Source organism: Hippichthys cyanospilos, chromosome 7 (genome assembly GCF_059441005.1).
Source record: "Hippichthys cyanospilos isolate Australia breed blue-spotted pipefish chromosome 7, RoL_Hcya_1.0, whole genome shotgun sequence".
NCBI classification, from domain to species: Eukaryota; Metazoa; Chordata; class Actinopteri; order Syngnathiformes; family Syngnathidae; genus Hippichthys; species Hippichthys cyanospilos.
In genome coordinates, this window is record NC_142375.1 from 5,551,819 (window position 1) to 5,568,040 (window position 16,222).

The following is a 16,222-nucleotide window of genomic DNA, read 5'->3' on the forward strand; positions in this document are numbered from 1 at the left end:
AGTGAAAAACAGATGCAAGCGGAAATATGAAAATTGACAGGAATGGTTGCAATGACATGCTTGTCATGAACACGGGATGGACAAATAATCCACCAAATCAATGCATAGGTGTATATTTGTCAGGAGAAATTGTTATTTTATAGCTATTTTATTGTGTATTTTACCTAGTTTTAGGGGTGTCCTAGTGATGTGCACTGTTTCAACAAACAATACAGCTGAGAACTGAGTGGCTACAGATTACTAAAGCAAACAAGCAGCTCTGTCACGATATTTACGATATTGACTTATTGTTCCATGAGAAAAATTGGGCACAATAGTTTTTGGGGTTCTGATAAATGGTCAGTTGGAGTCATGTTTGTTTATGTCATTAACATTCATTTGCACAGTTTCTTCCTCCTCCTGTCTATTTATTGGGTCAATTAAAAAAAAAGGTCAAAAAGGTCACAGCTATGAAGAGGTCAAATAAACTAGTAAATTTAAAGATGAAATAAATGCCTATTTAAACAATGCCGTATCACTGGTCTCATTTGCCTGTGTGCCTGGGGCCTAGACGAATCATTTTTGACAGGGATGTATTGTTTTTTATGTCAAAATATTAATCATTGTGCATCTACTCCTTTATTGCCAAAACTCCAAACTTGAGCACTCATGAACATTTTTGACAGCTTTGTCTGCCATGTTTACGATCTCACCAAAAAAATAACACAGCGTTGTTTACATCGAATGCCGCTCACGCTGCAGGTAAAGATGATCAAGTAGTAGACTGTTGACATGAAATTACTTCCGGGAGTAGCTTCAAAATTAAAGCGTCCCAATATGGTTCGTTTCATACATTACCTTATAGCCCATATTTTATTTTGAAGCATTGTCTGGCTTCCTTACTTTACCAGATAGTTACTGTTCTACAGTAACTACTCAATAAACAAAATATTAAATAAGCATGTTTGAAAAAAAATATACAATTGTTGGGTAAATTGTTTCGGCAGCCGCCTTGTTTTCAAGTTATATTCAAATGTAATTATTATGTGTTGAAATTTTGCATGAGTGGCAGACTGCTGGTTGGGTCATTTACAAAACATCCCTACAATAGTTACAAACAAACTACTACTACTAACATACAAACCACTTAATTGTAGCATTTAAGCTATGTATCCACAAACGATGAATGGAATACTTTTTTGCACGATGAATGTTAAGTTTATGTTAAATCTGATGTAAAATCAGTAGACATGTTATTGTCTGAACATTCTGTACATTTTTAATGAAACACATTTTAGTAAATGTTGGTGAGGTTAATTGCTTAAATCAAAATGAATTGAAATCCTAATCATACAGAAAGAGACCTTATTTTCTGGCCATATCGCCCAGCCCCAACTCTAGCGTTGCACTAAATGCTTACTTGCAGAAGACATGACCCCAACACAGTATCAATGATATATTGACCTTCATTCGATGTTCCTGAAATAAAAATGTTGTGAATCAGTTTGAGAACTCCCCTCTTTTCATGCACAAAAACATTCCAGGTCTGGAACAATTCTACCAGGGTTTACCTGAGTAACTACTCCCTACCAGCAGCCGCCATTATGTGACTCAGTGTTGTTTCCGCTACTGTGGCCAATTTAATATTTTTAAATAAAAGAAGGAGAGACAATTTTATGTGGGTGGATGATCTGGAACGGGCTCTCCTAAACATTTACAGAGGGCAAGGACATCCAATGCCAGTTTGCTTTGACTACAAGAAAGCAGAGAGTTACTAACAGAACACTTTCATGATGTGAAGCCTTGAAAGAAAAATACACAAACAATGCAGCGACTGAAGCAGATTTAGTTTTCTCGATTAGGGTCCGAATCTTTTGCAGACCGTGAAAAAATAATTGTATTCAACAACAACAACAAAACTGGTTTGACATCAATCAACTATCATTGAATTGAAGTAAAACAAAGTACTTTTTATATAAATTTTGGTACCAGAAAATTAGTCAAAAATACAGTTAAGTAAATTGAAATAGAAAGAGTACAACATTTCTTGGAGTAATAATTGAATGAATGTGTGATTATGCTGGAAACCACAAACACAAACACACACCACACACACACACACACACACACGTATATATATATATATATATATATATATATATATATATATATATATATATATATATATATATATATATATATATATATATATATATATATAATATATATATATAGAAAAATCTCTAAAACTATAGGTATTCTGTATAAAACACATTCACAAAATAAAACACGATTTAAAACAGGCTGCAAAATATAGTATATAATGACTAAAAAAAAAATCAACCTCTTTGATGATGACGTGGATTATGTGATTCTATTTTAAAATATCTGGACTGGTTACAATAATTGCTTTATTGAAGAGTCATGAATAAATTCACAATTTAGTATAAAATCAAACTAAATGTAAACAAATATACATATATATTTTTTTTATTTTGAACCCAAATTATTTCACAAAGGGGGTGTGCAAGGGGCAGTCAGGTTACGGACCGCCGGGGGTCCGCGAACTCCACGTTGAGAACCACTGATTTAGCTGACCTTAAAACAGATCAATTCATCTATATAGTATGGAACAATCAAGCTTGCCACGGTGTCCAAAAAGCTGTTCAAAATTAGGGAGAGACATTACGCTCTAAGAGTCGAAGGTGTTTTTATAAAAACACAGACAAGAACAAATATAAAGCAAATGTGTGTTTCAGTAAAAGGTGTTTAACTATGGACTTATGAGAAAGAATTGAAAAGGTGTGAATCTCTTACTACGTTTAAAAAGATGTTAAAAATACAATGCTACAATGATATAAACAAATGTACACTTGATAAATTGTACTATAATATTGCTGTCCTGTGTAAAGTGCTCAGACTGGTCTTGACTGCTTTGGAGTAATGTTTGTGCTACGCCAACCTTAAATCAGTGACATTCAACATCTGATATTGTTTTGGCTCAACTTCTTTTCATGTGTGGTGTGCCGTAAGGACAATTGAGCATGCAGCTGGATGACAAAGATGTGCATCCAATCAAAAAGTGAGCTGATGAGGAGGCGAATAAGGAATCCAAAATGGGTATGGCTTAACAGAAAATCTGTGCCTACACACCTTTAACCAACGCCTCTGCATTTTATGGCTCTTTTTCAAATAAAATCAAAACAAAACAAAACTTCTTTGTATTGCTCTCCATCTGTCATGTTGGTTACACTCGAGTCACATTTAATCTTGTGAGGTTTTGCTGGATTTTCCACCCGACGCGGTCATTTTCATGAATGAAATCACGCCGTGGGTGATGTATTGATTTTGCCATTTGAGTGCAGAACAAACACTGTACGTTTAAAACTTATAACCGGGATTTGTCTTCTCTGAGTGTGGTCTTGCGTGTGGGCTTGCGTTTGGAAGTCTGCTGACAATTTTAAAATTTTCAAACAGGCTTTCGACATAATAAGGCACAAATAAGAAACCTGACACGAAGTACTTTCTGCGGGGCCGTGAATAAAGTAAATAACTTAGGAAATCCAGGACTGACTCACAAGAATGCTACACAGACCATACCCTGAAGGCCCAGACAACAACTCCTGTTCATTGTGAAGCTCTTTCTGGTAATGGAAGGCTTTCATTGGCAGTTAACTGAGCACAACCAACTCGAGGCTAATGCTAAAACCACCCACGATCTATAGGGTGTCGGACACTGATACCTGGTATCAGTACTCACCCGTTCCTTGGTATAGTTGTAGATTTTCTCATAATTGCTATCAGGGAACAATCTGTAAAAGCTCTATAAATACCAAACTATTTACATTACATTCATTAAATTGAATTGCTGATACTCAGCAACATCAAAGCGATTTATACCAATTCATACCTAGAGGTTAGTTGATACATATTTCTATACACGAGGTCCAATATGATTCCATGATGGCACATTTCAAAACGCTTCCGTTCTGTTTGGTTAAATTAAACACCGTTTAATTTAAGTTTTCGTTACACCCTTGATATTCAGATAATTCTAAAGTTACTGTATAATTCTGATTCAATAAAACTTTAAACTCCCTATTAATTTGGTACCATAATATTGAAATTGTATGTAATACTGGTATGTACTTATTAACCCATTTTCCATTTGAATTCACAATTCAAATGGTTTTTATTCATTAAAAGCAACACTACACAACACAAAGTTGATCGATGTACAAAAATGTGAACATAATTGCATACATTGCACATTATGTGCCACCAGTTTCCCTCAGGTAAATTGAACATCTGCAGCCCTCTCTTGAAGTTTATGTATATTTTTGGTGTGTATTTTGTTTTTAGTTCTTTTGTTGGTATCTTTCCTTTGTGTGTGTGTGTGTGTGTGTGTGTGTGTGTGTGTGTGTGTCTCAATCAGCCCTGTGATTTGTTAAGACATACGAAAGCTTGTGGCATTAGCTATTGCCTTACATGCTTGCATGGTGGAAAATACAAAACCAAAAATAACACCAATGTGATACAATAAACGTGTGCATTTGCATTCAAGGGAAATTTGGGTGTTTCTTTTTTTTAACCGCTGCACAATATATCACCATACAAAAAAAATGTGTGTCCAACCCCTGGGTTCCACATACTGTGTTGCATCTCCATGCCACCGCACTGACGCTGCACACTCCCGCCCGCATGCATCTCCGCTTCGTCGTCACACCACAGAGTCCCAGGAATGCCATACTGCGCTTGTGCGGGGACTAGCAACTCACGAGATTTAAAAAATATATAAATAAATAAATGTTCTAAACGTTCAGAAAAAAACCTAGCTCCACTTGTGGAAAGTTTCTGTGGAATACACTCCATTGTATCCCTCATTCACAATGGGTGAGTACATGCATTTTTTTTTTAAACCTTTAGGTGAATTGATAGAATCATGACTCAAATAGTAATTTTATATTTGTACACACGTTACAGTGCCAATTAACAAAAGGCAAGTGTTTGCTCATTTTGTCTCGATGCCAATGGCATTGAGAAGGTGAAGCAGTCGCTTTTGGGTTCATCCAATCAATCAGCAAAGGAGAAGATAATCTTGTCCATGTGGAGTGCTCTTTCTTTGTAAGTTCACATTCTTTTCCCGTTGATGTTTTCTGCACTATAAAATTGAACAATGTGGAATTTGCCTGCAGAAGCCCAGATTTTTTAAGCCCTGCGTTAAATTGGCGGACAGCGGCGGAATGGTGGAAGCGCTCTCATTAACAGCGGAGCAACAACGCAGTATGTGGGATCCAGGGGTAAGGGGCAACAGTTTAAGTGTTCCCAAGACATTCTTTTCTAACACCCTTTGTTGTCCCAAAGTGTGACCAGGACAAATAGAAGCAGATGATAAACTCATGGCTGTTTAGCAGCAGAAGCAGAAATGATGAGTATGTGATCGGAAGTATGAAAGATGTAAAAGAGATATTTGTTCTTCTCACATTATTGGAGCGCAGGGAGACTCGGCCTCCACAACGGGCACAGAACTTTGTTTGGCAGTAGGAGCACAAATGACCACAGCCGTCTGCAAACTTGGTTTTACGGCAAATGCCACAGGTAGGTGCATCATCCTTCTGTTGTGTCTGCTGACGACGCGTCTCTGCCCCGATGCGACGCACCTCCTGTTTGTAGTTCTCGAACTGCTGGTGCAGTGTTCTGTGAGGAAATGAGAGAAGCCTTTTATAAATTTTGACAACTTTACACATATCATGTCCAAATATCCTGATGAATAAAGGACATAAAGGTTTCATGAATAGCTTAATGACTTATACAAACACCAGCACGTAAAATTTACTTTGACTTGAGCTCAGTTTCCCTATTAAACATTCAAATCTATCGCCAAATTCACTAAGATCTCAGCAAATAGGTGCTTAACTGAATGTTCACTCAGACTGCACTGTTGGTGGGCATGTTGCATGAGACTGACTCAGCCTGACATCTTTTACTATGATACCGAGTATCAGGTACTATATTACATCCTCACTCATGCTAACAGATTGGGTGTGCTGTTGGCAGCAGCTGGGCGTGTTGGTACCTCCTACAGTTTTGCTCTTTAGTTCAAGTTGATATTTGTTAAGATGGAACATTGGAAAGAGCACTATGCATGGAAAAATGAAATTTGAAGTGATGGTTGACTGTTGGTATTTGTGTTCTGTGGATCGGTATCACAGTTTTTTTGTTCTTTTCTGTTCTGTGAATTGACTGGTTGGATAACTGACACTAGATTTTTTAATTTGTTTCATTGCCGATCAGCGCCGTTATTCTTTGGCTTTACACGATCACAGCCAGTTTTCTTTTTGGTGACACTCAATTTTGTTTAAAAACAAAATACAAATCTTTTTTGTGGGAGCTGCTTTTGTTTTTTTGCTCATACTGCTAATTCAAACAAATTCCAATTGACTGATGAAACTGCGTCCTCTTTAGTAAACAAGCACCTCTCTGCTCACTGTCCTGTCTTCAGTGTAAACTGTGTGGATCTGAAGGCTATGGAAAAAGTGAGATATAATTTGAATGGTTCACTTAAAAAAAAACAAAAAAACATTTGCAGATTAAATCAATTAAATACCCAGCCTATCAAATACAAGGTCTGGTGGATTTTCACTCGACACAGAAACAATGTAATAGGCACAGAAAGTGTGGGCAGTACATTTCAGAGTGGTTTACCAAACATATTTTCTGAAATACAGTAGGCAGCTGTCAAATTATTTCACTGATTGTGTACTTTCACTACATAGGTAAGCAGGCACTCCAGAGGACCAATCAATTTGGATATATGTTATTGAAAGACAATTTTCTGTAATGTCCTCTTCAAGAAAACGTACTATAGTCACCCACTCTTAAGTTGTAAATTGCAGTGCAATATTCTGTTGAAGTAATGTGGTTTAAATAATAACTGGACAACAGATATTGGTCAAACTTCATATTCTGTAATGTATCTTTATGTAATTCTAATGCAAAAACAACATGGTAGCTACGTCATTAACATGACCTTTGACCACACACAGCTATCTATCCTGCCAATGGGAACCAAGGGCTCAGCCAAGTCCAGGCACCATGGGAACAGCTGTCAGAAACAGAGGGTTCACAGTCGGTTGTCATGGTAACATGGTGGCGTCAACTGCTCTGTGTCAGCGGGTGTCAGTGCACCAGCTGTTCCTGTTCTTAGAGCCACATTTTCCTCATTCTTTCATGCTGCTTACAGCAGACAAAGCTACACTAAGCAACTCTTTTAGTAAAGAAAAAAAATACATCTTTGGAAACAGGCTCCATCACATTTGGGCAATGAACATTTGAAAATATTTGGATTAATTCAAATTCTAATGTTAGAACTCATCCAAGGGACTTGATACATTGGAAAAAATGTCTTTCAAAACTCACTCAATAATACCTAAAACATGCACAATTATGCAAAATCAGTTTCAGAATCTTATTAAGATACTTTAAAACCACGCAAAAAGTCACACATATCAGTCAATTGTAATAACGCTTGCAGTCTGCTTGGCAATGTGATTAATTATCGGTAATCTGTATTTATTGATAAAAACTCTTTCATGTTTATTGAAACATCGTTGGATCATTTAAAGTCACAGTTCCCTATTTCAAGTAAAATTGAAACATTTCATGGAGAAGCGACATACAACCAAAAACATAAATGAAACTTGAGCTAACAAAAAGCCCAGGTCTGCAAATGATCTGTTGTCAATTACTGCAACTATACAAAATTATTGTGTTTCTTGTTTTAAATTTCTTTGACAAATTGTACCCATGATTTTCTTCTTTAAATGTCTTGAACGATCAGTTTTCTTCCTTAATTATCTGGAATGATCTGTTAAGTGGGCATAATGAATTTGTGGACTGGAGTTGCAGTAACAGATTGCATTTTTTTCAGCTCTATTGATCATTGGAAAAGAAAATGTTTTGTTCAATAAAGCGCACACTGAACTGCGACCACCAAATAGAATTATTAAATACAGATTACAGGAACAAACATCATTACAGTCTTTGTTAGCTGTTTGTAAAAGACTGTTGTCGCACACAAATCCAGGGGGGAAGGCCACATGGCCATAAAATTTGCGAAAAAAACCTGGTTAGCATGTACTTACTTCTAAAAGCTGCATCTCTGGTAAGATAAATTAAAGTTTTTTTAAAATAAAGTTTTTTTTTAAATGAAAGGAAAAGTTAAGAAATAACAGCAAGAACAAATGATCGAGATGGGACAGTGAGCAGTTGAAGACAGAACCTGATGCATCTAGAGCCTCTCTAAATAACACTTGAGAAAAAGGGAAGATAAAAGAGAAGTTTGAAGTTTTTGTCTTCTTTTTCTGCCACGATGCAATGGTGACTTTTACATATCGTCCTCTGTCTTCTGTGTAAACCGGGGGTCGGCAATCCAAAATGAGCAATTCTTTTACTCAAGAGGATTCAGCTAATAAGAGACGATAAAAAGGTTGCAGCCCTCGAGTACTGTGATTGCCGACGTTAGATTGGACAGTCAGGCTGAATAAAAGTTTCATCATTTTCTTCCAGCAAAAAAAAAAAAAAAAAAACGACAACCTGCACGCTCGACCTGCTTCTGGGAAAACTCGTTAAGTACTTGTTTCCAATTTTAGCATCATCTGTCTTAAATATGATTAATCTGTCACTCTCCTCTGGCATGGCACCAGAAGATTTTAAGACCATCTCATTACCACTACTTAAGCGAGAATCTCTCTAAATATAGTCCCGTGTCAAATCTTCCATTTGTTACAAAAATTATTGAGAAAGTTGTATCACAACATCTTAGTGATTACGTGGCTGATAACAGTAGATATGAACTCCTTCAGTCAGGATTTAGGGCCAACCACTCAACTGAGACAGCACCTTGTAAAAGTGACAAATGATCTTCTCTTAGTCATGGATTCCAACACCTCATCGATATTATTATCACTTAACCTTACTGCTGCTTTCAACACCACGGATCATCATATACTTATAGAACGTCTTGGTTTAGATCTTACATCTCAGGAAGGACGCACCGTGTTGCCCATGGCAATGCGACTTCTGAATCTTTTACCATTACGTGTGGTGTCAGGGTCATCCCAGGGGTCAGTACTTGGTCCTTTGCTGTTCAACATACAGTATAATGCCCTCGCTTTGTTATATTATACATAAATATTAATACAGTATTAGTTATCATTGCTATGCCGATGATACCCAACTATACATGCCTTTAGAAATAACAAGTCCACCTGCCTTTCCAAGATTAATCTATGGATGACTTCCAAGTTTCTGCTTCTCAACCCCAGTAAGACAGAGATGTTAGTTATTGGCCCTGCTCATCATCAGCACCCATTTAAGAATACCACTTTGAATTTGGGTAATTGTAATAAGTGTCTCAGCAAAAAAACCTCAGCTTGATATTAGACTCAATTCTCTTTTCAAGTGCATGTTAAGAACACGACGAGAAACATGTTCTTTCACCTTTGCAATATCGGCAAGTTTTGCCCTATTCTGTCTTCTAGCGATACTGGAACAAGAATTCATGCGTCGGTTACATCCCGCCTTGACGAGTGTAGCGTATTGGTGTTAAGACCTCCCATGTCTTGCATCAAAATCCTGCAGTCAGTACAAAATGCAACAGCAAGACTATTGACCAGGATGAGAAAGTTCAATTATAAAACCCCGATACTGGCCAACCTGCATTGGCTTCAAGTTCGCTGAGATGCGATTATATTGTTGTTAATTACTTATAAAATTTTACATGGCTTAGTGCCTTCCTATCTCGTCGACTTAGTATATCACTTAATGTTCCAACCTAGGTCACAAACCGCTGGTTTGTTAATGACCCCACGGGTCAGTGCTCTGAAATGTTCTACTTATGGAAGTTTGTGCAGCCACCTCAGTAGAAATCTTTAAATCCCGACTGAAAACATAGTTCTACACTCAAGCATTTATACATAGTAAATGGGTTTCTCTGACTGCAGCTTTCTTCTTTTCCTTCTAGCCCACTTCTCCCAGTTTGGGGAGGGGGCTAGATGGTGAGAGACGAATTGAATGCTGCCGTGCAGACTTGCGTCGAACGACCAATGCAGGTTTTGAGATGGACCACCGCCGCTGTGGCGCTTTGTTGGAATGGACCCAACGGGCCAGACTGTGAGGAGGATCTTACCCGATGGCATCTCCTGGCGTCATGGCATCTTCACACCGGACACTTACTGCTTAATATGGCTCAATGTGTTATTTTTGCCACTTGGCATCTAGTGCAACCTGTTGAGCCTGATAGGGGGCTCCTCCGACCTGGGGTACTTTCTCAAGGTTTCTTTTGTCCCCAGAAGGGGTTTTTGAGTTTTTACTGTTTTCTCCTCAAAGCTTTGTTCAAGGGATTGCTGTTGTGTATTTATCATGTTCTGTGTGATCCTATCTCTGATTTCTTTTTTCCCTGTGAATCCCTTTTGAGACTGGTGATTCAGCGCTCCAAATAAACTTCACTTTGCTCTCCCTCCCTCAGAATATTTTCAAACTTCTTCACCTGGTCCGCTATTGTTGCACCGCTAAGCTGCACCCTTTTTAGTACGGAACTGTGACGTTCGTTGCATGTTTCGTACATGTTGGTGGTGAGGGAGGGTCAGAAAAGGTCCCAAATAAAACAGTATTGATGATGAAAAGAACAGTATTAGGTAGCATGAAGATATTGTATGGTTTTAGCCATTTTATTCCAAGACTGTATGCGATAGTAAAAAGTGCAAAAAAAATGTTAATTGAGAAAAAAGATTGAGCGCAACAACAGTATCCAGTGAGCTGAATATTTCAATATTTCAGGAGACAGTTCCAAGTGTGTGCTATTTTTACAACCTGATCCATAATTCAGCATTACCATTTTTCTCCAAGAAACCTCAAAACACGTCGGTCTGCCTGGGAAATTGTGTCACAACTGGGATATAGAAAAACAGAGATGAGTACAGCAAGATTATGTTTTAGATTTTGAAAAGTATCTGATCCTCTAAGATTTTCAGCAGCCTCATAAACCAGTTACAAAATCAAAGTTGATTCATGCTAGTGGGTTTTCTGACAAGTGTATCAGTAATGTGTGGAATGTGGCTTTATGAAAAATAAAATCATATTTAGTAGTTAGGTGATTTATAAAAAGTTGCTGCTACAGCTCTTGTGGAATTATTGGATGCTGAGAGACACACAACACTTATGACTGAGATAAAAGAACATGTTTTTTTCTTTGACAATTTTCTTTGTCAATTCAAACTACTATCAACGCTTGGTGTTAGATGACTACAGTATAGCTCATTATCAGACGCTCGATTTGATTTTTGTTTCATATACAGTATCTGGATTGCTGTTGGCAAATCTGAGTTTCAATCAACACTCTTTGAATAAATAGTAATTCCATGATTTGTGGTCCACTTTAAGATGTTAAGTACTTAGAACTCATGTTTAAAAAGAGATAACCTTTTGTGATAATCCTTGCAACACAATCTGCCCCACAGCATCAGCTATGGGTTTCAAGTGATGCTCATGATGCTTCTTCATGTTTGAGGGGATGATACAGGAGTCATAGTAATTTCAAGGGAAGTATTTTGTTGAAATTTTGTTTTTCAAAATGCTCACTGCCAAGGTTTGGAGATATGTTAAAAAGAGCAAAGACTCAATAGTGTGATCATTAGGGCAAATAAGTCTTGGTTGAAAGAAAAGCAAAGGTTTATGTTCAGATGGCACACAACAAATTCAATTAATGAAAATATTCATTTGAGCAGTGCAGTAAAATCCTGGCGGGAGTCAATTTGCTCTTCAATTTGGTGCCCTGCAACAAAACAAATGTCGTGGGGGACACCTCAGCTGCTGCAGCAGACAGGTGCTTTGCTGCCCTCTAGATGAAGTTTGTAGGCAGCACCCCCCGAGTGCCGAACACTGTGATGAGTTGATTCGCAGCTTTGGAGATGAATTTGGATGTGCAGGTGTGACATTGATGGAAAGCTCTCTCCGTTTCTGTACAACCATTTTCTCATTAGCGCCGTCTAAAAATCTCAAAAACCTCTTGCCCTTTCTCTATGGCTTTGATGATTTCTACAAGTTCATCTGGTGCTGGGAAGCAATTTGAGTCCATATTGCACTTGTCTCTCTCCCTCTCTAGAGCCGCTTATCCTCACAAGGGTCGCAGGCTTGCTGCCGCCTATCTCAGCTGGCTTCGGGCAGTGGGCGGGAGACACCATGAACCGGTTGCCAGCCAATCGCAGGGCACAAAGAACAACCAATCATTCACCCAATCACACCTAAGGACAATTTATTATGTCCAATTCACCTGCCATGCATGTTTTTGGAGTGTGGGAGGAAGCTGGAGCACCCAGAGAGAACCCCCGCGGGCTCAGGGAGAACATACAAACTCCACACAGGGAGGCCGGAGCCAGGTGGATTCGCACCGGATTCGCACTTCGAGTGAGGTAATACCACCTTGTACAGCACAGGTGTCGAACTCCAGTCCTCGAGAGTCCTCCGCCACGACATTTCTCGTTTCGGCATGCCACGATATTTATTCCTTTTCTCTTTTTTGGAGGGTACGGCTTATTGAGCCAGAAGTGCAATGTAGGGAAACGAGGCTGATGGATAGGCTTGAGTGCTACATTCTGTGCAGTAGGTGGCGGTATGCACCTCACCATTGATTGCAATCCGCCATTAATTGAAAAGGAGAGAGTGCTCAACGGAGTAGACAGCAGCAATACACGATGGTCCGATTACTTTTGAATCATCTGTATGGCAACATTTTGATTTTCCAATTGACACAAAGGATGAGACAAAGACAGTTTGTAAACCCTGCAAAAAAAAAAAAAAAAAGTACATCACAGCTAACACAAACTGTATGCAAAGGCATTTGCAGAATTACCACCAAAACCTGAAGCTAGCCATCACATCAAAAACGCCTTTGAAAAAACAAGCACCAACAAGAAATGCTTTTGCATCTCCACTGCACTCCGCCAATCAAATGCGAGAGATTCCAAAACAACACAGATATTGGTATGAACTTTGCGCTCTATGACCCATTTTCTGCAGTGGAAGGCAGTGGATTTCTGCGGCTAATTCACACCCCTGACCGCGGTATGAGATCCCGCGTCCCAACATCACTTTAGTCGCACAGTAGTTCTAACACTTTACAGGAAAACCAAGGCGGAGGTAATTGATGCCATGAAAGATGCAAGTACGTCCTTTGCTTGTTGCTATTTCAAAAGTGCACCTTTCCATCCCTGCGACATCAGTTGGTAGTGAACATGTTTTTTTTCACAATGTGGACATCCTTGTATTTTGAAAAAAAGAACATGACCATTTAAAATTAGACAAATGTTAGTTTGCTGCACTGTGGGTGGCTTGTTGTGGAGCCCAGAAGTAAATGTTTTTTGGTTTAATATTTGGTACTTTTCTTCATGTTCATCTATGAAAGCACTCAGCTGCAACTTTCTTAAAGGAGCATGTGAAAAGGAAGTACAGTATTTTATTTTGTTCATCTTCAACTATTATAAGGGATCTCAGATGCAACATTTGTTATTGCAGTAGCATATGGAAAAACCTTGGATAGTTTATCGCAGCCTGCTCAATAAATCATTTTGAAATTGCAAAGTTTATATATGTAGTATTTTTTTTTATTTTGGAACTTTTGCAAAAATCTTGTCATATTTGGTTCTTGTGGACTCAATCTTGTGAGATATCTCGTCTCATGTGATTTTTATCTCGTCCCATGCCTAACAAGGACTGATATGGACAATCCGTACTGACCCCGATCAAGGAACGTAAATCCGCATCTGTTGGTGCGGAGTCTGTATTTTTTGCAGATTTCGCATCATAAAGCACATGCTAAAAATGTGGAGTTGTTAAATACCAGGATTAGCGTTGTTTGTGCTAAAACTTGAGGATACTTGAATCCCACTGATATCTAGAACCATTACAGCGTTACACGCTGAAAACAACAAAGAATTTCATTTTGATCATTCCGAATTCTTTTGTTTGGCTGGTTTGTCAATGACTTCTCTGATAACGAAGCCATTATTGGCTGAACCTGAGCTTTTCTTCATGGAACATTGAATGCATAGCTTCCTCTCAAGAGGCTTAAAGCAGCTTTCTGCCCTTAAGGCTGCAGCCAGGAAATGAAAACAGCCATTAGAATTGAAGCAACCCAGAGTGCTGGGATGCTGTACGCCTGCAGTAGCATCACTCTCACTCATGTTTGTTGTGTGGAGGAGAAAGACTACTATCCTGATGAAAAATCTTTTTAACATCAAACACTTGAACCGATAGTCCATGACACTGTGAATTATAGCATCTTCTCTGATCCATATAATTTCCCATCATGCTACTTCTCAGGTTTATAGTTTATAGCCTAGCATCAATCTGAACTATGGGCCACCTGACAATCCTTCTTCAGGTGACAGGTTGATGACAAATGTCCATTTCATCAATGTCGCCAGCATTTTCAAAGCTCTCACATAACACCACCATCTCATCTCTAATCTGTGTTGTGCCCAGGCAGCTTAGGCCTGCTAATATTTCCAACCACACCCCATCTCCTTCTCTGTGCTGAGAGCAGCACAAATGGTCATGTACACAGCCTCTCCAAGGTATAGTGGGTTTGTAAAACATTTTTTGTTGTTGATTTTTTTTTAACACGTAGCCCTCAGATGCAATAGGTTATAATGTTGTTGTTGTCACCATCAATTTACCAACAAAGTCTATACAAATGTGCAATGAGAGGGAAATTAAGAATGATAAAGTGAAGAATGGGTGCATTCCACCTTATATATATATATATATATATATATATATATATATATATATATATATATATATATATATATATATATATATATATATATATATATATATATATATATATATATATGGTATGATTCATCAGTAGCACAACAGCTTGTCACACCCTACTCTTCCACTGTATATAGGTCTGTAGATGGACAATACCTGACCCCATTTCAGGTCACCTCAAATTGACACTGGCATTGTGTTGTTTTAAAGTATTGATTCAGCAAGGCTATCACACTATAGTTTCTACAAACACGTGACTGTTGGGAGCTGTTGCTACAATGTTGCCTCAAAACATATAGGATGTAAATTTACAACATACAATAATTCATTGTCATTATTATATATTTATGTAACATACTTGTGTATATATATATATATATATATATATATATATATATATATATATATATATATATATATATATATATATATATATATATATATATATATACACAAGTATGTTACATAAATATATAATAATGACAATAATTATACAAAGTATTTACGCATGTGTGTGTACATACATACATACATGCATAGATACAATGCACAATGTCTGTGAATATATATATATATATATATATATATATATATATATATATATATATATATATATATATATATATATATATATATATATATATATATATATGTGCGCGCGTGCGTGCGTGCGTGTGTACGTGTGTGCGTGTGTGCGTGTGCGTATCGTGTTAAATGGGTGGGGGACGCAGAGGGGGAGAAGGGTGTTCCCCGCAAACATTAGCTTGGTAAACTCATTGGATGGGGACATCCTTGACATTACATGAAGTTGATAAAAGGCTTGCTCTTACTTCAACATGGCTTGTTCTTTCTCCTCTTCCTCCTTTTGCCGGGCCATAACTGCCATGATGATTTTCCGCTCCTCCTCGGTGAGATGGCTCAAATCCGGAAGGTCCGGCATGGATGGCGGCACGGTGGGTGGGTGAGGGCCGCTCTGTGGCCCCACCGAGGCGGACATCTTTTCCACCAGCACTCCACCACCGCCGCCGCCACCTCCTCCTCTTCCTCGTCGTGTCGTTTCTGCGGATAGGATCCTACGAACGTCTTCTTAGCCCCAGCTCAAGAAACGGTGCTGGGATATGGCGGCAGCGGCCCGGGCGAATAATGCGAGCCGCTCATCGTTGCAGGCACACTCGGTTGTGCTTTTCGTCGTGGCTCATCGAGGGCTTTTTTTGTGCCAGTAGTAGTCGTTGCACTAGCCGCGTCTTAAACACTTCCCGGATTCACCAAGAGCCCATTTTCGCGGTTAAGGCCGCTGGTACTGTCGAGCCGAGGACGAGAAGCTTGGTCTGCCTCCGCCGTCTTTTCTCATCTGGAGCTTCTGGATGATAGTGGTAAAGGTGGAGTCCTCTCTCGCTTTCTCGCTCTC

At 38.5% G+C, this 16,222-nt stretch overlaps 1 protein-coding gene and 1 long non-coding RNA gene across 3 annotated transcripts in view; one reads left to right on the plus strand and one right to left on the minus strand.

Annotated features, from left to right (window-relative positions):
* Positions 1–16,222, minus strand: part of LOC148420772 (regulating synaptic membrane exocytosis protein 1-like) — a 72,829-nt gene extending 56,607 nt beyond the window's left edge. For both annotated transcript variants that reach the window (XM_088418811.1, XM_088418810.1), the window contains exons 1-2: positions 15,645–16,222; positions 5,463–5,676 (exon numbers count right to left, since the gene is read on the minus strand). In XM_088418811.1, the coding sequence (XP_088274937.1) occupies positions 5,463–5,676; positions 15,645–15,811 (381 nt within the window). In that variant the 5' untranslated portion in view covers positions 15,812–16,222. The remainder of the gene's footprint in view (positions 1–5,462; positions 5,677–15,644) is intronic.
* On the plus strand, positions 4,688–10,499 carry LOC148420773 (uncharacterized). The gene is made up of 5 exons (XR_015866086.1): positions 4,688–4,872; positions 4,963–5,103; positions 5,175–5,279; positions 5,478–5,577; positions 10,004–10,499. It is a non-coding gene; the product is annotated as an uncharacterized LOC148420773 (long non-coding RNA).